General features: G+C 31.9%; 3 protein-coding genes and 1 long non-coding RNA gene across 12 annotated transcripts; 2 read left to right on the top strand and 2 right to left on the bottom strand.

Moving 5' to 3' along the window:
* Nucleotides 1–1,025: 1,025 nt before the first annotated feature.
* Nucleotides 1,026–10,472, bottom strand: LOC141450096 (uncharacterized). 2 transcript variants are annotated; one of them, XR_012455921.1, is made up of 4 exons: nt 9,018–10,472; nt 8,819–8,928; nt 6,610–7,053; nt 1,026–2,503 (listed from the first exon to the last, which is right to left on the bottom strand). It is a non-coding gene; the product is annotated as an uncharacterized lncRNA (long non-coding RNA). The 2 variants fall into 2 exon arrangements; XR_012455922.1 differs by having other exon boundaries at nt 6,610–6,737.
* On the top strand, nt 5,758–14,251 carry LOC141450086 (transcription factor 21-like). Of its 2 annotated transcripts, none has more exons than XM_074120137.1 (3): nt 5,758–5,845; nt 8,407–8,677; nt 14,072–14,251. In XM_074120137.1, exons 2-3 carry the CDS (start codon nt 8,408–8,410, stop codon nt 14,189–14,191), a joined length of 390 nt encoding a protein of 129 aa, XP_073976238.1. In that variant the 5' UTR covers nt 5,758–5,845; nt 8,407; the 3' UTR covers nt 14,192–14,251. The 2 variants fall into 2 exon arrangements, with proteins under 2 accessions (XP_073976238.1, XP_073976248.1); XM_074120147.1 differs by having other exon boundaries at nt 5,790–5,845; nt 8,394–8,677.
* LOC141450046 (uncharacterized) lies at nt 10,489–20,526 on the bottom strand. 7 transcript variants are annotated; one of them, XM_074120110.1, is made up of 12 exons: nt 20,402–20,488; nt 19,673–19,834; nt 19,210–19,599; nt 18,607–18,911; nt 18,226–18,459; nt 17,675–17,754; nt 14,269–14,486; nt 13,686–13,835; nt 13,498–13,595; nt 13,267–13,379; nt 10,830–10,916; nt 10,489–10,636 (listed from the first exon to the last, which is right to left on the bottom strand). In XM_074120110.1, exons 3-6 carry the CDS (start codon nt 19,591–19,593, stop codon nt 17,682–17,684), a joined length of 996 nt encoding a protein of 331 aa, XP_073976211.1. In that variant the 5' UTR covers nt 19,594–19,599; nt 19,673–19,834; nt 20,402–20,488; the 3' UTR covers nt 10,489–10,636; nt 10,830–10,916; nt 13,267–13,379; nt 13,498–13,595; nt 13,686–13,835; nt 14,269–14,486; nt 17,675–17,681. The 7 variants fall into 7 exon arrangements, with proteins under 7 accessions (XP_073976211.1, XP_073976189.1, XP_073976198.1 ...); XM_074120088.1 differs by lacking the exons at nt 19,673–19,834; nt 20,402–20,488 and adding exons at nt 18,091–18,148; nt 20,170–20,327; XM_074120097.1 differs by lacking the exon at nt 19,673–19,834 and having other exon boundaries at nt 20,402–20,526.
* LOC141450078 (U11/U12 small nuclear ribonucleoprotein 35 kDa protein-like) lies at nt 15,803–17,604 on the top strand. Its single transcript, XM_074120122.1, has 4 exons — nt 15,803–16,064; nt 16,205–16,456; nt 16,744–16,957; nt 17,248–17,604. Exons 1-4 carry the CDS (start codon nt 16,038–16,040, stop codon nt 17,445–17,447), a joined length of 693 nt encoding a protein of 230 aa, XP_073976223.1. The 5' UTR covers nt 15,803–16,037; the 3' UTR covers nt 17,448–17,604.
* Nucleotides 20,527–20,579: the final 53 nt, after the last annotated feature.

Raw genomic sequence — 20,579 nt, 5'->3', positions numbered from 1 at the left:
TGTCTCGCACCAATAAAAAAAAGTTTATTAGGGTTTACTGGAGCTTGCCGCTTTAAAACAAGTTTAATTACACAAAAATAGTTGCATTTATCAATACCACTGTATGGCTTAGTGTAATGAGCGATGTCCAGATGCCTTAATCCCTGATTTGTGGCGGCTGCTTCTTTATTATTTTTGACTTTATGAAAATCCGTACTGTTCTTTAAAGATTTGTAAGAAGTTGCATATTCTTCTCTCTTCTGATTTTTAGCAGAGGTTATTTATACAGAAATATGCATGCGTACATATAGACGTCTCTATTGCTCTCACCTGGCGATTTTGTTTAAGTTTAAGTAACGATGAGAAGCCAGAATTAACCATTTAATTCAAGTTACAGCGGTAAAACACCAAGGAGAATATGTACAATATCTTCTAAAACAATGGAGCAATAATTAATAGTAAAGTAAAGTAATCGCCTATTTTTTCAGGCGGGGCTCAACGTCTAACTACCAATTAGGTGTCGTGGGACGGGGGCGGAAGCGCCTACTTTACTATAAACCATTTTTTCTAACAAGTCCTACCGGGATTCGATCTGGGGATCTACCACTTACAAAGCCACGCTGTTAACCACTAAAATAACAACCGCCACGTTAACAATTAGAAGTAGCCTACAGTTTTATGCTACTAAATAATACCTACAGTTCTTAAGCATTAATGTATGTACCCCTACCATTACTAGCTAGAGGAAATTTTGGGATTTACAATAAGTGTACATGAAATCAGTGTGTTAATCTAGATGCCCAAATTTTGAGCAATAAGCGAATATTTTGCGCCTTTTGGTGGGTGCGAATTTGATTTTTATGCAATACTGGTCATACCATAGCTATAAAATTTTTTGCAAGTGCCAAGGAGTTCACGTAAATTGTTTACATTTTTTTTTTCCACGTTAATTTTTACACATTTCTGAATAATGAAATAACAGGACTGTAGTAAAAAGGATGTTGATTCAATTACAACTTCGCAAAAAAAAAGAAGTCATTTTTTATTATTAAACAATTTTAACAATTTATCGTCTGGAATTTTATAATTATGCTGATTCTAAAGCATCTTGTTTTTCTAATCTTATTGGACATATGCCTGTCTAAATAAGTATGAGGTATTCTTGCTTTTCATCAGTCTTAATAGAAAATTAATACTTCAATGTAACAGCTTAATTTAATACTTATATTCATCGATTGAAAAATTATTACTAATTAAGTTTTAAAAGCCAACATATTGTGCTAATTATTTATTAGTTGAAGATTTTCGTCCTATATTACTATATTTCATCCAAAAGACTTTTAAATGAAATTTTGAATGGAATTTGATTGATGCTTAATTATTACAAATTAAACTTTCTAAGATTTAACTTAAATTTTTGTCAAATTCGCCTCAACCCATGTGCAGCGTAATCCTATAAGTATGCGAAGTGAGCGATTAGTTATTTAAAAATGTAGGGCGAAATGTTAAATGAGTGCCCAAACAATAAATTCATCAAGATTTCTTTGAAGGAAAGTAGTTAACACCTTATACAGAACATCTGTCTGCAGTCTAGTCAAAAGTCGTTTAGTTATTTAGACCTGTAATAAATTAGTGTGAATGTGTGGTTACAAATTACGTGCGACAGCCAAAAAAAAGGCAGGCGACGATTTGTTCACCACACTATCGGCCAGTTAAATATAACCGACCAGACAAATTGTTGTTTAATTGCTACATATTAGTCAGCAAGCGTTTAGTTATGCCAACCAATCAAAATTGTTTTTTTTTGTATTGTTTTCCTAAAAGTAAAAGTTTGCTACAAAGCTATATTTTAATTTCTCAGCCTTTTCAGTCTCAATAGATTTTTTAAAAAAATCTTTATTTAAAGATTTTGTATAAAAGAGACAGTAAGTATTGTTTGACTTGTCCATTGTGAAGAGATACAAATACTGCTTTTTTATTTTCTTTTTCTCTACAAAGAAAACGTGCAGATTTTTAATTTTGAGTTTTCACTAGAAATATTTGTTTCAAATTGGTAATATATCTATACACACCTACATATATGACTGTAGATTCCTTTTAAAATGATAAGAATTAAATCTGATAGAGAAAGGAAGTGAATGGATTTTCATTATTTAACTTTTCCTACCTCTTATAACATTACTATACAATATTTTTCATTTTATTTCTGTTAATTAAATACAATGAAATTTCCTAGACTCTCTTATTATCTTCGTAGTTGATAAGAAAAGTTTCTACGTAAGAATACTGAGCCAGATTCTCATGATCTGTCCTGCTGGGCTGTCTGTCCTCCTCGTGTTACAGGAAAACATGTGTTTACTTGCCTACTTCTTACCACCAAATGTGACAGTAATTTTGTTTATTTATGTTACTACCGGGCTCTCCTTAGTTCCATAAACAAAGTAACATGTATGCTGGACAGAATGTCATTTTTTTTTTTTTTTTTAAACTCAGCACTGTGAATCTTAAGTTTAAACAGCAATTCCTACAACAAAATATGAATATGAATTATTAGGGAGAGAAAATCTAAGGGCCTGCAGCTAGTACACTGCGGACAATTGTTTTGAACAATTCTGAAAACAAGCGATGTTGGATTTTACATTTCAATTTTTTATGTAAATAATAACTGCCCTTGCCGTGACATCGTTTGAATTGTTGTGATAAAAATGCACCAACAACTGTTGATGTCACAAGAAACCCTAGTCTAATTTTTCAACAGAAGCGGAATCGAGTAAAACATAAACTTAGATAAAATAATTTGCTGTAAAAATGTAGAGAATATTGGAAAAATAAAAGTGATAAAAACTAGGAAAATAAAGTTTGTATCACCAGAAACGAAGTTTAAAATATGTGGATACCGATGTTTTTAATTTTTTGTTTGACTTTAATATTTTCTATGCCCTTATTATTAAATGTTTAACAGGCCAATAAAAACATTTTGTTTTCATTCAAAATATCATTTTAACAAGCTAAAAATGGTGAAAATACTTGAGAAATGAAACATTTTTTGAAAGAAGTTTCACCATTCAAATGGTGTTTCTTAATGATTCATTTTGGCCAAAAAAGGTATTGGCAAAACCTTTGGAAATTTGAACTCCCGGGCACTCCATTTCCTTCAGTATCAGAATTTTTGCAAATCATTGAAACTTTATTAATAACAGCGTGCATGGATCTCGGGAGATGTCATGCATTTCGCGTTCACTGAGAAATATTATTTCTACGCAAAAAAAATAGGGTAAGTTATTTTATTTTCCCGGAATAAGTGAAAAAAAAGTAACGCTGTAGAATTTAAAAAATAAATGCCTTCTTCTTCTTTCTTGGGACTGACATTCCATGAAGGACCCCTAGCATTCCCAATTTTCCATTTGAGATTTCGATACTATTATGGTTTTGCAAGATAGGGTCATCGGTACTACACTTAACCCCCGAAACAATGAAAGAACTTGGATTTAAAGGGTTTATTCCCTTTGCCGACGAAGCTATTTCCAAGGGAAGGTAGCCCTTGGGTGTGTAGTGTATGTGCATTGGCCCTCTATTTGATCCATCTCTATTCGATGGAGCTCAATATAAAAAGGTTCATTTGAAATAAAAGGAACCTGAAAATGAATATTTCCTTTCAAAACATTGAAAATTTGCGACGTTAGCAATTTTAGATGAGATAAGGAAGAAGAAATGAAAAATCCGTTTTGAAGAAAAATTGTACCAAATATATTCTTATGTTACGAACCTTAATTCTTTCTGCTATATTACTGACGTGATTTTTTTAAAAAAAAAATAAGTTCAAATTTGTACATTGATAAGACCAGAGAAACCATTTTTAAAATGAGTAATTCCCCTAACAAAACTCCCACTCACTACATACTTCAACAGTGATTTACACTCCAACACACACATACATCAGAACATAATAGGGTTACCCCTCGGATAAATATTTTGTATCTAAAGAGTTGAGTGCAAAGCCTTCCTAAAGGACGTCCACTTTGGTTAGAATTAAAAATAGATTTGTAGACATTTGAAAAGAGCCACCTGGCGCTTAGGGAAGTCTTTCCGGAAAGTCATACCATCATTTCTTTTTAACTTCCTTTTTACAGCTAGAGATATATGGATGATAGATGGGCCTTCTTACAAGAAAAATAGTTTCTTTTTTTTTTTAATTTATTTTTTAACAATAAAAAATTTAGAATGTATCTACTCATCTTATAGATTAGACCTAAATCAGTGACAGCATAAAATTTAAACTCTTATTAAGAAATAATATCGTTAATTTTATCCGTTTTAGCAAGTATTTTATTTGTTCTGGACGATTCCTGATTTTTATCCACCAGCTGTACCAGCTGATATTGATACATCAGTTTGGTGTAGAAATTTGACTCACAGTTAAGTTTCTGTTTGCCACAAGAACTGCTAGAAGTCAAATTCTCTACACTTAAGTGATGAAATAAACACCACTAATGTTGGATAAAAATCAGAAACATAAAAAACATGGTGATGATGCAGATATGATCAACGATAAGATTTTTCACTGCTGTAGACCCAACCATTCTCAGAAGAAGAAATTTTCAAGATTAAATTATTATTTAATACCTATTCTAATTTTAGTCTTGCAATCTCTTAAAGAGAAAGTGTAAGAACCCTTTTTTGCCGGTAAATTATCAACTATTAGCAAGTTTCAGCGAATAACATTTTATTATTTTATTTATATAAAATATTCCACAAAATGGACAGTTAGGTAATAGAACTTATTTTTATTGGGCAAGAAAATTAAATGTCTACTGCATTAGTAAAAAAATGATTTGTTCTATTAGATCTAATTTCCTAAATGGCATGGACCCTTCTTGAACTTCACGATATGGCACCCATGTTAGAGAGTGTGCTAATCGGATACCTCCTTGCTGATCGGGCAGTGAGCTCAGGTTTGTAAATGCGACTAGAATCCCAAAATCCTCGTTTCAAGAAGGAGAATGAAAGTCCTTTTCGAGAACAATGAAGACTATCTTCTACTTTTATTTATTTCTCCGTTCATCCAATCATATCCATTAGACGTGGGCTTTAAAACCTTGATCTGCTTCAAACGCTGACTTTCCCGCTTTTTTCTGATCCTTAAGATTTTGTTTTTCGGAATTGATCTTTTTAAAAATTTCTCGTATCATTTATCATCCGAGTAAATCTATCATTTTTTCGCATCTTCTAGTATTGTATCATCTTCTAAAATAAGATAAGCGAAACTAAGAAGCTTCTGCATTCTGGACACACTATCGCAACATTTTTATATTTTAAAAGAAAAATCCTACTCGTCCAACCCTACTAACTTGTACAATTATTGTTTAAAATTATATTGCTTGAAATGATAGTTTAATCTGCAAAGATATTTGCATAGATGTCAGAAGGTTAATTTTCTCCCTCCTGTGCTGTTAATTTACTTGCAGATAAAATGTAGCTCCCTTCCAGTAGTGGAGAGTAGACACCTACAATTTTCAGCTCACCAGATTCAATTACCGTAACTAAAACTGAATGAATGATCGATTACAGCACCCAGATAAAATTTTCTATTAAAGCTATAGTACGGTATAATGTAGAGAAAAAAACTCCCCTGCTTTTGTTTTTGTTTTCTTGTTACTCCCCTAAAGATAAAGCCACCATTGCCGGAGTACCCATATTGGGAAGATGTAGTATTATTGGACCAGTTCAGCTCCGCCTTACTTCACTTCATCCTATTAGAAGATCCCCACTTGAGCACATTAACACATCTTCGCCACACATTTCCCCAAATACTAATTAGTACAAAACGAACCGTGTCCGTGACTAATTTTCTAAATATTTTTTTAAAGTAAGTTATTTCGATAGTGAATTTTCTTAATTAATTTATAATTTTTGGTACCCAAAAAATGAAGCAATTTTTAGATTGGCATCTCTTTTTTGGAATCTTACAAATTTCATTTATTAAGAAATCGCGGTTTATTATGTCAATGTTACAATATTATCAATATTGCAAATCGTGCAGATTTTCGATGTATAGTTTAGTTATACGGTCCCTTGAAAAAGTGGTCAATGGACAAATTGGTCTTTGAGTATTTACTATTAGTAAAAAATTAAAAAATCTCTAGAAATTCATGTTCGGTGTCATCAAAGTACGCGAAGAAGGTTTGGGTCAAGTTAGGTCAATCAGAAACATCGTTTTAATGAACCGATTATTTTGTTTTTTGAGATTCTGTGGTTTTTCAAGTTTTCCGTTATTATTACAAAAATCAGACCATTGCTATCTAGCAACTGTATGTAAAATTTTAGAAGTCTGATTCATGGTTTTAGCCTGAGATTTCATTAAATGGTACAAAAAAAATGTTATAGTAAAATGTTTTGCTAACCGTATTATTACAGTGTAATAATTGTCAGAGGTCAGAATTAAATATTCTGCTAATAATTCAAATTGTCCAGAAAATTTAATTGAATCCTTGTAAACGTATCAATGCACATTTTTAATAGTTACTTTATAACATTTTAAAAAAGAAAACATTTAGCTCTAATGTCATCAAAGTGATAATAACACTATTCTAAGAGTAATACATTTTGAATACATTAAAATTGTATACGTACCTACTTGAGAATCTAGGGAATCCGGATAGAATTAAAGTTAATGCCTCTTTCACTTCAAAATTTGGGAATAAGTAGTTTAGCGAAACGTGCCTGAGAATTTTTATTACTCATCTGGTTCATAATTTTTTCTGTAAAAAATGCATTTAGAACTTATGACTTCAACTAGAGAAACTTTGTGTTATATATCTTTTTCATACCGAATTTATTTTGAACTAGTGATAAATAATGAATTCATAATAACAAAACGATGTAAAACATTACATAAATCTTAATTTATAATGTAATACTTCTTTACTTTCTAACAATACAAATATATATAAATACTAGGGCAAATATATATTTATTTATTCTTAGCTGAAACTCATAAATTTAGATCTATCTTGGAAATTACAGCATAATTTTATTGTTCCATATTATTCCATGTAATTCACGTCTGACCACGAACTAAAAATAAAACATAAAATCATTAGGTTCTTGTTACAAGTATTTGTCCGACCACTGGACGGATCGCATTAAAATCTTCACATTGTTGGAAATTTCCTCAAAGATCAAGTTTGACTATGATATGATTAATAATTTTTGAGCTTTGCGTAACACGACATCCACCCCTATCTTCTAAAAATAAATTTTTAAACAACGGAGACTTCCATTCTGAATTTATGAATAAAAACATAAATTTCTAGATTTCAACAAAGGAACCTGCCATTAACGAAATGCTCAAAAGTTGCAAAGAATAAAAAACTAAATTCAATTTACGGGTCGGGTCGAAAAGTATCATTTTACTTCCATTTCTGTTTCTAGTTTTTTTCTTCATTGATTTGTAAGAGACAATAAATCTGGAATGATCAATTAAACGTCTTTCTCTTGCAACAATTCTCTAGGTTTTAACTTACAAGATTTTCTTCAAATACCGAATTTAATTCTTATTAAGATGATCAGTTTGTAAAAATATTTCCCGAAATGATAACTAAGAATATCCTTCACTTCTACCGAAACTATTTTAAAATGAAAAAAGCCTAGAAAAGTGAGCAAATAGAATTACATATCGATGTAAATATAATGTTTGGATAAAATCAGAAAAGTCATTTACGAGAAATATCTCAGATAAGTGAAAAAGTGTATTCGGTAGAATAAAGTGTGGTGCTTGTGATACTTGTAGGGGATTTTTTTTTTTTTTAACTAAGAATTTTAGAAATTTTTAACAATGAATAGCAAGTGGAGTATTGTATAATTAAAATTATAAAGGAACCTAATCACTCTCGTAGAAGTACCGTTATCCGTCAGTGAAATGAAAGGAAATCAAGTGATCCATAAGAGAAATGTTAGTGAAAATTTTACAGAAAATCGTCGGATCCCTTTTAAGAATAAAAACTTAAAAAGTGTGAAATCCTGCTTTCGTTTGTGTCCATGTGCAAACGAAATTTAAAGTTTAAGCTTCCTGCGGTTCATTGTTTTTGAGCTGCAAAGCTCAAATTCCTTTTTACTCTCCCACTTTTTCATTCTTTTTCTAAAAACTATTTTTTCGGACACAGCACACCTTAAAACATAAAATTACGGTAAAAACTTGATATCGAAATTGTACTTACTCGCAACTTTCCTTTTACTAGTAACTAGTTATAGTGAGAAGGCATGACAATATTTTCTACTTTAAAAGACTATTTTTTAACCATTTAACTAATCTTAATCTTTCAATCTTCTTTTAACTATTTTTTTGGGAACATTAGCTAATTTATTGTTTTTACTGTTGTATTAAAATCCCGACATTAAGTTTTAAATAATTTTAGCCATTTGTAACAGAATGCCTCGAAGAAGGAACAGTGAAGAAGATCTAGATGAAGAAGAGGATAGGCCGCAAAGAAATGCGGCTAACGCCCGTGAACGAGCCAGAATGAGGGTTCTCTCTCGGGCGTTTTGTCGTCTAAAGACCACCTTACCCTGGGTACCTCCGGACACCAAACTATCCAAATTAGACACCTTGAGACTGGCTACAAGTTATATTGCACACCTCAGGAGGGTATTGCAAGGTGCTTCATCGCCCGATCAGCCTAGTTCCAATCCACTGAACCTGGTCAGTTTACATTCGTTTAGTTAATAATATGTATACTGTATTTGTTTTTAATAACTATTGTCTTGATTTCATAATTTTCTGGCATGAAAAAACAGTCCAGAACTGATTGTCCAAACGGATAAATAAACATAAAATACCTACAAACACATTGGTAGGAGAGGCTATAGTTGCAAGGATGAACAGAACCCAAGGCTTTTTAAGGCCTTCTTCTTTCCGCTCTTTGACTGTAAACATTTCGAGACTGGCAATATCTGCGACAAAAAACATCGCAATAAGAATAAACCTCAGAATCTGTAGACCAGAATACCTTCTCAACAAATAAATCTATAAAAATACTTACATTCTTTTACTAAGAACTCGCAACTTTTGCGAGCGTGTTAAATTTGCGAAAGTGTATTTTAGAAACTGGATTCAGTGAGAGAATCTCTATCTCTCAAATTCACTTATCACTGACAGCGAACTGAAACTCTATACGTTTGGCTACCATCGACAGTGGCTTAACTTTGACTTAGCGATAACAGTCTTCACCGAATAGCACTGAATGTACTTTTCTTATAGATTTTCTTGAAAATGAAGTAATTTTTTTTCTTTATAAAAGGCTTTTGTAACTTTTGTTTGACTTTGTTTTCTATGATAATTACTGTTAGCGCATTTTTGAGGGTATGGTGGAAGTAGTCTTCCCTTCATCTCCATTAATCGGTAACAATGCCAACTTTCTTGAGAAGTTCACAAGCGCCCTCCCAAGCTCGCGTTTATTCGAAAAATACTACTTACTCTGAAGGGATGGTCTGGTAATTCGGTGGTTCAGTTTTCGTCATAGTCACAACTTAGATAGACGATTTAAAGTTTGCCTGGTGTCATTAGTATTGAGGGTTGGTAGCTGGAATACCCGCAAGCATGCTTTGTGGAAGAAACAGCTAATCCGCTACCTCATAAGGGAAAGAATTCAAGTTTGAATCACTTTGTTAATCTTTGTAACAAGAATTAGGTATTGAATGCATGTTGAGTTACAAGAAAATAGGTTGATTGGAGGTGCAATTTGAATACATATTTTTTGTTTGTTTTGCTCTACTGCAATTTGCTCTTTAAAGTGTTTTCTTTGAAGCTGGTGTTCGAATAATACATGTGTAGAGATATACTTTAATTAAAGAAAATGTCAAGGTGGGAGCTGCGAAATCCATTAAAAGAATATCTTGTTTCTTTAATTAATGCATTCATTTTATTTATGGGCACTATTCAGATTTTATAACATCGAATATATTGATTAAAAATATTAAGTTAACAGCCGACGACATGTTGCGATCGAATTAAATTTCGAAACAAGTTTTTACCAATAACTTATGTTTTTAGGTCTCCTGAATTTCTGTGATTTTTACACTCTGACGGAGGGTCATAATGAGCGACGGTTGCAGCAGCTAGCGTCTAAATGAAAAGTTAAATCTAATAAAAGTTAATCTAAATTTCTATTAATGCTAATATACATGATGTCTAAAATCTTATAACAAGAAATGCAACATATTGTCGACGAATTTAATTATTGTCAATACTGTCCTTCCAGGAATCTAATTTTAAATTGGATAAGTTGTTGACAATAAAATACCACCCTGTTAACTGTGTTGTAAAACCATAATATTAAACACTTTCTATTACAATGCAAAAGAGAGAGTCCGAACTTATACAAGCGAGAAATAAAAAAAAAAACACTGGAAGCAAAGGAACCTTCTCGTCAAAGAATATAAACACAGTTGTATCTGTTTGGTACTTCAGTTTTATAACTCCGTAAACATTGACTACAATTAGTTTATACTTACTAGATGTGTTTAAACCTCTTGGGTTTTTCTATGGGTGTAAACATCTTTTTTCTTTTTTTTGGCAGGCATTTTTTTCTATAGCATTTTGGAAAGTGTGGAACTTGTAATGTAAACATTTTATAATAATGTAATTTCGAACTTTTTGTACCTAAAAAAAAAAAAGCATCAGTCATTTCTGATTATTATACTACAATTCACCATGTTGACCCCTTAAACAGTTTCCGCCAGTCAGTTTTGTTCAATGGGTGTGCCCCCGAATAGCACAATACTAGCTCCACTACCCATAACAGTGTTAAGTCCACACAAAACAAGCAAAAAAAAAAAAAAAAAACATATCTAACCTCAAGACTCGCAACTCTTTGACATCCTGATATATGTTAGGATTTCTTCGATCCCTATCCTAGGTACATAAGCGGGTCCATCGAATTCTGGAAATTTCATAAATCTGATTACATTTATTCCTTTAAGTAATGTAAAAGCTGTTTTTTTTTCTGGTGGGCTACATGCAGCTACTGATCAGAAATCATGGACAAAGGCGGATAGTTAATCTTTTGTAGATATTAAACTTTCTCATAGTATCACTTTAAATAAAATCCAAAATTAAGACAGGAAAGTGGACCCAATACTGGTATACTTAGTTTTTCCCGATTTTCCTAGCTGAGCATTGCAATCATGTTACGAATATCTCCATATACTCTTTTCTTCTTCTTCTTCTTTGTTGGCATTACATCCCATGAGGAGAGCCTCATCTATTTTCCAATTGAGGGTTTTGAGATGTTTTATGGTTTCGTTTTCAATTTTTAATAATATATAAACCTGGTTCCGAAAATGGAAAATAAAAATTAAGGAGCAAAAATCAGTGCACATTACGTTTACTTTACGAAAATCTGCGAGTCCACCAATTCGACTGAACGGTGTAACGATTCCTCCAGCTGACGTAGTACGATACTTAGGACTGTACATTGACAAGAGACTCACGTGGAACCCACATACTCGACTGAATCGACAAGACGTGAACAGACGTTACAAGCTACTTACTAGACTACTTGACCGCAGATCCAAACTCTACATGAATTACAAACTGACTATTTACAAGACATTTCTAAGACCGATATGGACATACGGAGCAGAAGTGTGGGGCTCAACCAAACCCTTTAACTCCAAACGCCTGCAGACAGCTACAGTCTAAAATCCTACGGAAAATCCTGAATGCTCCATTCTACATTTCTAACCTTACCATTCACACTGACCTTCACATCCCCTTTGTCTCTGATCTAATAAAGTCTCACTACCGCAACTTTCACAGCCTCCTAGCTCTCCTTCCTAATCCTCTTGTGCAACAACTCTCCCCTCCTCACTTTCCTGACAATCCTACTCGTCGTTTAAAGCGGAAATGGTCTAGAGACCTATTGATGTGAATATCCATCGAGAAAGAGTTTCACCAATGGGTGATTACTCTTATCATGACTTTCATGTGAATTTAACCAGTATGATCAAATTTACTTGATGCAACATTTGTTGTAGTTGTAAATATGGCTAATAAAGTGAAAAAATATATATACACAGGGTGAACCAGTAAGTATTGTCAATAGGCATACTGCGTGTAGTACCTCTAAAGTGGAGTTCAATGACGTATTGGCCAACTTCATATTTTCCTCTGTTCTTGAGTGACGTCTCTTTAAAGTTTTTTTCTACAATCATTACATTTTTCCAATAAAAATGTTATTACTCAGAAAGTTTTAGTCCGAATTCGATTCTGATGACATGGTTAGAAAGACAGATAAATTTTCTAAAAATTGATACCATTTCGAAGCATAAGTTATTCTCCAAACAGCCTCAATCTTCCACCGAATGCTGGAAAAATAAAAGTAATCGAAATTTTTAAGAAAACTCATTAGGCCCTTACGTGTTCATTATCATACCTAGGTGCTGGCACTTTTTATAAAAGTTTCCTTGTCTGATGGGCTTTGAGACGGTATATCATTTTTCAGGATTTCTTTCATCTTCGTATGAGAAATCGCGTTTGTTTTGCAAGAAAACGTGTTCACGAGCGTACAGCAGTGATATTGTATTGTGTTGTTTAATTCATTAAACTCTTGTGGATGGAGCTGTAGTCAATTTTTAAAGTAGATTGTCTTAAAATAAGGTAGTCTAAGGTTACTTATTGCACATTAAAAAAAAAAAAAATCTAAACTGAAATATTTGACACAATGTTAGATTTTGAAACTAAGCAAATTAGCCTTCGATTATAAAAAAAGCACTTGTTTAAAATATTTTCTAACATTTTGTCAAATATTTCAGTTTAGATTTTTTTTTTAATGTGCAATAAGTAACCTTAGACTACCTTATTTTAAGACAATCTACTTTAAAAATTGACTACAGCTCCATCCACAAGAGTTTAATGAATTAAACAACACAATACAATATCACTGCTGTACGCTCGTGAACACGTTTTCTTGCAAAACAAACGCAATTTCTCATACGAAGATAAAAGGAATCCTGAAAAATGATATACCGTTTCAAAGCCCATCAGACAAGGAAACTTTTATAAAAAGTGCCAGCACCTAGGTATGATAATGAACACGTAAGGGCCTAATGAGTTTTCTTAAAAAGTGACGTCACTCAAGAACAGGGGAAAATATGAAGTTGGCCAATACGTCATTGAACTCCACTTTAGAGGTACTACACGCAGTAGGCCTATTGACAATACTTACTGGTTCACCCTGTATATAAAAATAAAAAATTAATTCATAAACCTGTTTTAAAAAAAATATATACCATCAATCAAATAAGGCTTGTGTGTATATTTATTTTTAGCACTTTTCTTATTGGGCCAAGTAAGAGAAAACACATCTGGTTTTGTTTTATATTTAACTATCTTTTTTCTGTTCCTGAAATTTTTTACAGTTAAAAATACAACTAAGATGAATAATAAAAGTAAGAAAGTTAAATTTGAAGTACCAAAACAATACAAAAAATACTGTTTCAAAACAGTTCAAAACCTCTTACTGAAATTTTTTACAAATTCTTCCATCAATTTTTGTTTTTTCCTTGAAAATAGAATGTTGCCTCAAAAATCTCACGGTTGATCGGGAAACTAAAGGGGTCTACAAAAATTAATAGTAATTTATTAATTTCCATTGCACAAAGAATGTAGGTAATCGTTCTTTCTAGATACTTTACGAACAAGTGCCTACTTTTTCTTATTTCTCTTAAGCGGAAACCAACGAGATAAATATCTATATATAAATCTGTATATAGTTTTTTCGAATTTAAGTATTCACCAGGATCATCCGTCGCGGTGTCCTTTTAGTATGAAAAGGTGGTATTTAAAAATCGATGTCTGCCTGAAAGTACGTATTATATATTAACCATTACTCAAAGAAGGAATATCATAGAACCTTTAAATTTGGAATGTAGTGTAAGTGCTACTATGACAATGAGCTTTTGAACAAAATTTGTCAATCGGAACCAATTTACTATGTCGCTTTTTCATTATTTTTTTTTAAACAAAATTTCCTCAAAAATTATTCCATAATTTTAATAAACTTCATTAATGTCTCATATTTTCTTACATATACAGAGTTGGCCCTTCACATTTCAACAACCTTCAACAGAGATAGTAGCCTCTTCGCAAGAAGAATCTTCAACCACTTACCAGATTGGTTATGTTTATTCAGATTCAATTTTACAAATTGGTTAATTTATTAATTATACTGTTATAGCTAATGTATTTGATAACATAAATATATTTTTATTTAATTATTTTATTTAATTTACCTCAAATCTAATAATGCTTGAATGTTTTAACAATAATAAATTAAGTAGAATAAATTGAAAATATAGCAATGAAGTGAAAATATCAAATTTTTATCTCATCCATTTTTGCATTTTCGTTTCATGTTAGTGATTTTGTATGTCATCGGTTACTCATTTTTCTTGAAATATTAAATTAAGAAATTGTAAATCGTCAGCAAACTTGAAAAGCCAGATGAATCCTGAAAAATAAATTTATTTGTTTCTTCCAGAAATAAGTTTGAGATTATTCAATTCTTGGGGCGCAATAAAGTAATTTCTGGAACAATATTAAAACTGTCCGGTAGGAAGTAGTACAATGGATTGATAGTCAAAAACTGCACGAAAAAGCGAAATATTATTAAAAAGATTTCAAATAAACTTTTAGTAATAAGAACAAAATCTGAAGAGAAAGACGTACGATTTACTCCAAATAGTATCAGTTGAGACGAATGTTCTTCGGGCTTATAAAAAACACAGAAACGTAACAACATATTTAATTGAAAATAACAGAATAAGGGTGGTAAAATTGTATTAATGTTCCCCTGCATTTTGCCATCAGCATATTCAAAATCCTCTACTTCATTCAGTCCGGCACACCACAAGTTTTCAGTTTATTGCAGAAATGTATATTAAAAATATGTTTGAACATATTTTTATAAACTAATGCTGTTATTTTGTCGTGAAATACTATTCTATTTAACTAAAGCAGAGAGATGTAGAACCCGCCTTCGGTATTTCCTACGGTTTTTTGTTACGAGTTATACTGCACTACGACCAAAATAGATTCATTGAGCTCTACATTCATGCCAAAGTCAATTCCACTAATCCTATGGCTCACTAGGAGATTTTCAGCACCCAGGTTCTGGAGGAAATCCCAAAAAGAGCGGCCGAGCAAGCAATCATGGATGGATCATTTATTCTCTGTGTAAACGAATTCTACTACGCCTATCCTTCTTAAGCTTTTCTGACGAGGACCTCCTCAAAATAAACGAAATTAGAGGCTGACGAATAAACTGAATTGGGGATCACCATTCTTCTGATAAAAACTTACTTTGAGGGGGCAGCTCTAAGAATAACTTAAATTTCTTTAAGCTTTGAGTTTTTACTAAATATTAAAGAGTGGACCAAACGTTGCTATACGTAGGGCTAAGCGCCTCTCACTCTCCGCTCTCTCTCAAAAACGGTCGATTGCAAGTAAAATTGCATAGAACCAAATTTGTAGAGAATTTTATGCTGTACAACTTTTGTGACAACTTAAATTGTCATTTGGAGCAAAGGAAACAAGATATTTACAAAACACCGCTTTTCGTGACTTTCGACCACTTATTTCCGGTAACGCGCACACGAGATTCAATGAACTTTTGAGCCAACTTATAAAAAGCTAAAACAAATATTTATTCAAATTTATGGCTTATTATCTTCCATTTTGAGGTTTACCCCTTTTTTTTACCTAATTTGAATGGGCTATGTAGTACATTACAATAGAGTACAAGCGCAGTGGGGTAGAATGGGCCGGGCCTGTATTATAATGGAAGGTAATGTGCAGGTTGCAACCTGTTTAATGAAATTGGTTGTAAATGCGAACGGTAATAATACTTAATATATATAACGGTAATATAATATTTATAAAATAATAATAAGTCCTCAGACTCGTATCATAAAAGTAGTAATTTGTTTTGGAAAAGTGTGAAAATTTTAAGAGTAAAGCAATTTGATGGATAATGTATAAATAAATAAAGCAGACTGGGAAGATGTCATCTTTAGCGGAAAATTTAAGTGTAAGAAAAATTTATTATTTAAATTGTAACTGAAAGTATTTACATACCGTTGAACTTCAAATTGTAGTTTGCATAACATGCAAACATTGTTTACATTTTTGGATTGCCACATCCATAACTTTAATTGTACTGTTCTACAGAAAGAAGATTGCGAGGAAGTTATTGGTGATCATGCGAAATTGATTAAACAATGTTGGTGCCCGAGAGCTATTATTTACGATCCTTTAAAGGCTGGTTCCATTGATGGAACTGATAGCCAGCCACATGATCGTGCTATAATGCGTGCTCAAAATGCTGATTATAAGCCTAACAAAAATGTGAAAGGTGACCCCGAATGCACAATATTTGTAGCGAGATTACACCCTAAAACAACCGTGAGACATCTTAAGGAGGTATATATAAAAAAAAAAACCTAATATTTAAATGGATGAAGGTTTGCCATCCACTTTTTCTATTTTGCCCACGACAAATAATTCTTGGCTTCATATTAATAAAACCAGAATTCAGTGAAGAAGGAATGCATAGTCTGAAATTATATTAGTACCTGATTAGGAAATTCTTTAAATCCTTTTCGATAAAGAATCAATACATATCTTAAAAGAAAAGGTTCTGAAGGTTTCTCCTATTTCCGTATTTGTACTGCATAAAGTCTGGAACTATACATGTGAAATCAAAACAGGTATTCTCAAGATTTGGTGATATAGTTCGTTGTCGAGTTGTTGAAGATTTAGTGACTGGTAGATCTCGTGGTTATGCTTTCGTCGAATTTACTTCTTCAACTAGTGCATTAATGGCTTACAAGAGAGGAAACAAAACTATTATCGATGGTTCTGAAGTATTTGTAGATATGGAATGTGAAAGACTATTGCCTGGATGGGTACCTAGAAGATTAGGTAAGTGTTATTTCTGTTTTAAAAAGGCGCGTCATTGGTGCCCTGAGCCTTTTCAGTGCACTGCCGGTGTGTGGTTGTCTCGTTTTATACAACGCTGCTCACACCAGGCAGCACACTGTAAGAGACCTCTAGAAATAGATTATAAAAGAGTAGTCAACTGGATTTGGAATAGGAATCATAATGTTCTAAGCCCAGCGCACTATCACTCGGCTACTCCTAATTAGTTTGATTTATTAAGTGATGTATTGTAAAATTGCTTGTTTTCAACACTTAGTATAAATTTTTCCCAGGTGGTGGATTTAATGGGAAAAAAGAATCTGGACAGTTACGATTTGGCGGACGAGAGCGACCATTTAGAAAACCAATCAAGCTTTTATCGAAAAAAGAATTAATTATTAGTTTATCAGATAAACTTTACAAACCAAAGGACCAGATATTGAAAGAATCCTCTGTAATCGCAGCTAGATTTTCGGAAATCAGTAAAAGATGAATCGTAAAGTGTTGAGCTAGCAGAGTTGTATTAATTTAATTTCTTCAGCAACAAATTAATTTTTAGTGATGAGTTTATGTCAAATTATTTTAATAAGTTACGATATTAATAACTGTTCTACGATTTTATTACAGAAATAAAACAAAAATAAAGCTGATGTTTTAACTATGTTTAAAATAACATCTTATTACCCTTATGACTGATTAAGCACCGATTAAATACATTACCTTTTCGTTATTCGATAGGGAAAAGAGTAGTGTTTAAAAGTGAAGGTACTCGAATTGGCACAAGATCTAATTTTTCCATTCTGAAAAAATAAGTTGTTATTTAAATACAACAAAAAATTGTAAAAAAACCTTTAGATCATGTACTTTTTTACTTTATTGTGTTGCGTAAATTAAGAAATAAAATGTAGTCTAAACATTGCAACATTAATATTTTTGCACTGCAATATTTCAGCTTGGAAGCTGAACCTTAAGAAATTAATGGAATCTCTAATTTAAGAGATTGAACTCTTGGAGACTCAGAAATTGTTAAAAGAATTTGTTCTAACCATGATAAAGTTATTCTAAGATTAAGGGACAACATAAACAAACTGTCCCATAAATAAATTTACGCATACAAGATTGAAATGAAATGATACCCTTCTTAATGTACTCCTGTAATTCTTGCTTTATAAGATGGGTATCCGTGAAACTTCACTGGAAAAATAAGCTGACTGAAGCTACATTCCAAGTTTAGTGTACTTATCAATAAAATACACAAGGAATAAAGTTACTTTTCTATCCGAGCTATGTCACCCCATAATCTATGTGAATAAGCTCCTCTGGGTGATCGTCCTCGACCTCTGTAACCAGAAGAGACACGGTGAGATGGTGCTTGCGGCGTAATTCTGGCGTAAGAAGCGTTCAAACAGCCCTTATAAACTATATTTTGATTTTTTTGAATGCGAGGCATCATTGGTGTAATCTTAATCAGAAAATAAGTCGTATCAGCCACTATTTTATAGAACCTGAAACAAAAATGAAATAGATATAGAAACGTTAAAACTTTAAATAAAGTAATGTATCACTGTGTTTAAACCTCTTAGTTAGCTAGCCCATATCTATTTTGTAAATACAAAAATAATATAAATGTTATAAATAGTTTAAATAACTACTTGGAAATTCTGTCTTCCACAATGGGTGTAGTATCAATTTCTTCTTCTTCCAATAGTTCTCCCTTGAGTAATGAACTTAGAATGAGTGAAGGTAGGAAATCTTTGGAAAGTTTCATATCGCAGTTAATAGAATCTTCTGAAATTAACTGAGATGCAAATGAAGTAATATCCAACTTTGTTGAGCAAGTATACAAATCAATTACGATATGAAGGTTGGCAAGAAACGATATGGACCACATTAAGTTCGACAAGTTTTGCTCAAAAGTATCAGCGTATGACAGATCAGGATATAAGATGTTACTGAGCTGAAATGAAACAGGATTAGGTTAAAATAAATAGCAGTAACATTTATATAAAATGAATATATTTATAATTTAGGTGTTTTAAGAATTATTTAATGTTTTTCATTATATTAAAATTTACAAAATGTAGTATATATACAATTGAGGGATTTATTTAAACAATTGTCTATTAAAGAGATGAACAACTCAAAGAGTAGCTACCGAGTTTCATCTATTTCTTGTGTTTGCAAAAGGAAATTTATTAAAGCTATACCAATTAAGGCATTTATTAAAAAATCTTGTTTGTAACTGACAAAATAACCTGGTTGGACAATTGTAGAAAAGCGGAACAACATTGTGGATGGGGAAAAGTTTGATAGTAATTTGAATAAATATGCTCTATGAATGTAGTTAATTTATGAAGGTAAATAATAACTGGGATTCCATCTTTTGTGTAATATTTAAGTTTTGATGATTTTTTCAGTATATAAGTGTTGGCATTTTCCCAAACTTGCATTATAAAATCTATAAATTCAGCAATTTTAGACATCAGTTCTGAAGGTTGATTTGCGAAGACATCAGCTTTTTTTGTAGGTAAAATATTAATCTTTTTATGTAATTCTTTCAGTAAAGATTTCTGCTGTTCTTCGTATGTTAAAAAACGTTTCTGCAACTGCATATATGTATTGCTTTCCTTCAGCAGCATAATTACCTGCAATGAATAATGTTCAAATTATATTTGAATTTTTTTATTACCTAAGAAATACAGATATTTGTTGTAATACCCAATTTAAATGATTTTATCGTAGCATGATTCATCTGATGTCTCAGTACCCGAAAATTGATGAAAATTCGAAATCAGTCAGTGTAAAAGAAAACAATGACGGGCAGAGAACCAGAAATAATGGCCTTTAATTTTATTTGGTCTTAATGACGATTAACACTCCCTAAGAAATAACAGTAATTTTTCATTGGTATTTTATCATACAGCTATTTATAATTAAATACTCGTGGGTCACTGAGTCGAATTATTCTTCACACATTCACCCACGAATAACCTGTCAGATTTTTACTTCATAATAAGTATATGAGAAAAATTGAAGAGACAAATGAAAAATAAAGGAATTAAGTGTAGTATAATTAAAATCAAAAATCTTTAAACTCAATATTCATTTCTTTAATGGAATAAAAGGCGTTCTATTGGAGGTTTAAACTGATTTTCTGCAAAAAATCTGTTGATCAAAGTATTTAAAAAACTTATTTTTTATTTTTTTAACCTCACTTTGGACAAAAAGTGTTTTTCTAAGAGATTTTTCTTCCTTTTTTGACGTGTATAGGCGAACTGTGGGTTACTATTGATAAGATTAGAGATTTGGTTGTAAGATCCAATACTCATTTAGAATTGCTCTGAAGATGAATGTGTTTGTAACTAATTTCTGAAAATTTCCCTGAACTTTAGGATATTATTTAATTTAAAAACTAATTTAAATTGAATAAAGACTAAAAGTTCTTACATCTGTTGACAGCCTTGCGTTGACATCGCAGCATAGAAATTGATGCATGCTTTTAGACATGGCTTTAAATTTAAAATTCGAACTTCTTTTCACAGCCTCTTATATCAACGAGGTTGTAGTTCATTCTTTGGAAAGCAACCGCACTGAATCCCCGCCCCATGTGGCTTGTTTCGATAAG

The sequence above is a fragment of the Rhodnius prolixus genome, unplaced genomic scaffold (assembly GCF_049639745.1).
Source record: "Rhodnius prolixus isolate KJV_2025 unplaced genomic scaffold, Rpr scaffold_1, whole genome shotgun sequence".
NCBI lineage: Eukaryota > Metazoa > Arthropoda > Insecta > Hemiptera > Reduviidae > Rhodnius > Rhodnius prolixus.
Note: the sequence above shows the minus strand (reverse complement) of the source record. Positions and strands in the feature narration are given on the sequence as shown.

Coding starts and splice junctions, on each gene's coding strand:
- LOC141450086 (XM_074120137.1), top strand. CDS start 8,408: ATGCCTCGAAGAAGGAACAGTGAAGAAGATCTAGATGAAGAAGAGGAT. Junction 8,678..14,071: donor GTTCCAATCCACTGAACCTG/GTCAGTTTACAT, acceptor TTACATATACAG/AGTTGGCCCTTCACATTTCA.
- LOC141450078 (XM_074120122.1), top strand. CDS start 16,038: ATGTCATCTTTAGCGGAAAATTTAAGT. Junction 16,457..16,743: donor CCGTGAGACATCTTAAGGAG/GTATATATAAAA, acceptor AAATCAAAACAG/GTATTCTCAAGATTTGGTGA. Junction 16,958..17,247: donor ATGGGTACCTAGAAGATTAG/GTAAGTGTTATT, acceptor AATTTTTCCCAG/GTGGTGGATTTAATGGGAAA.
- LOC141450046 (XM_074120072.1), bottom strand. CDS start 20,283: ATGAGTATTGGATCTTACAACCAAATCTCTAATCTTATCAATAGTAAC. Junction 19,600..20,169: donor AAAAACACTTTTTGTCCAAA/GTGAGGTTAAAA, acceptor TATTCATTGCAG/GTAATTATGCTGCTGAAGGA. Junction 18,460..18,606: donor GTGGAAGACAGAATTTCCAA/GTAGTTATTTAA, acceptor TTTTTGTTTCAG/GTTCTATAAAATAGTGGCTG.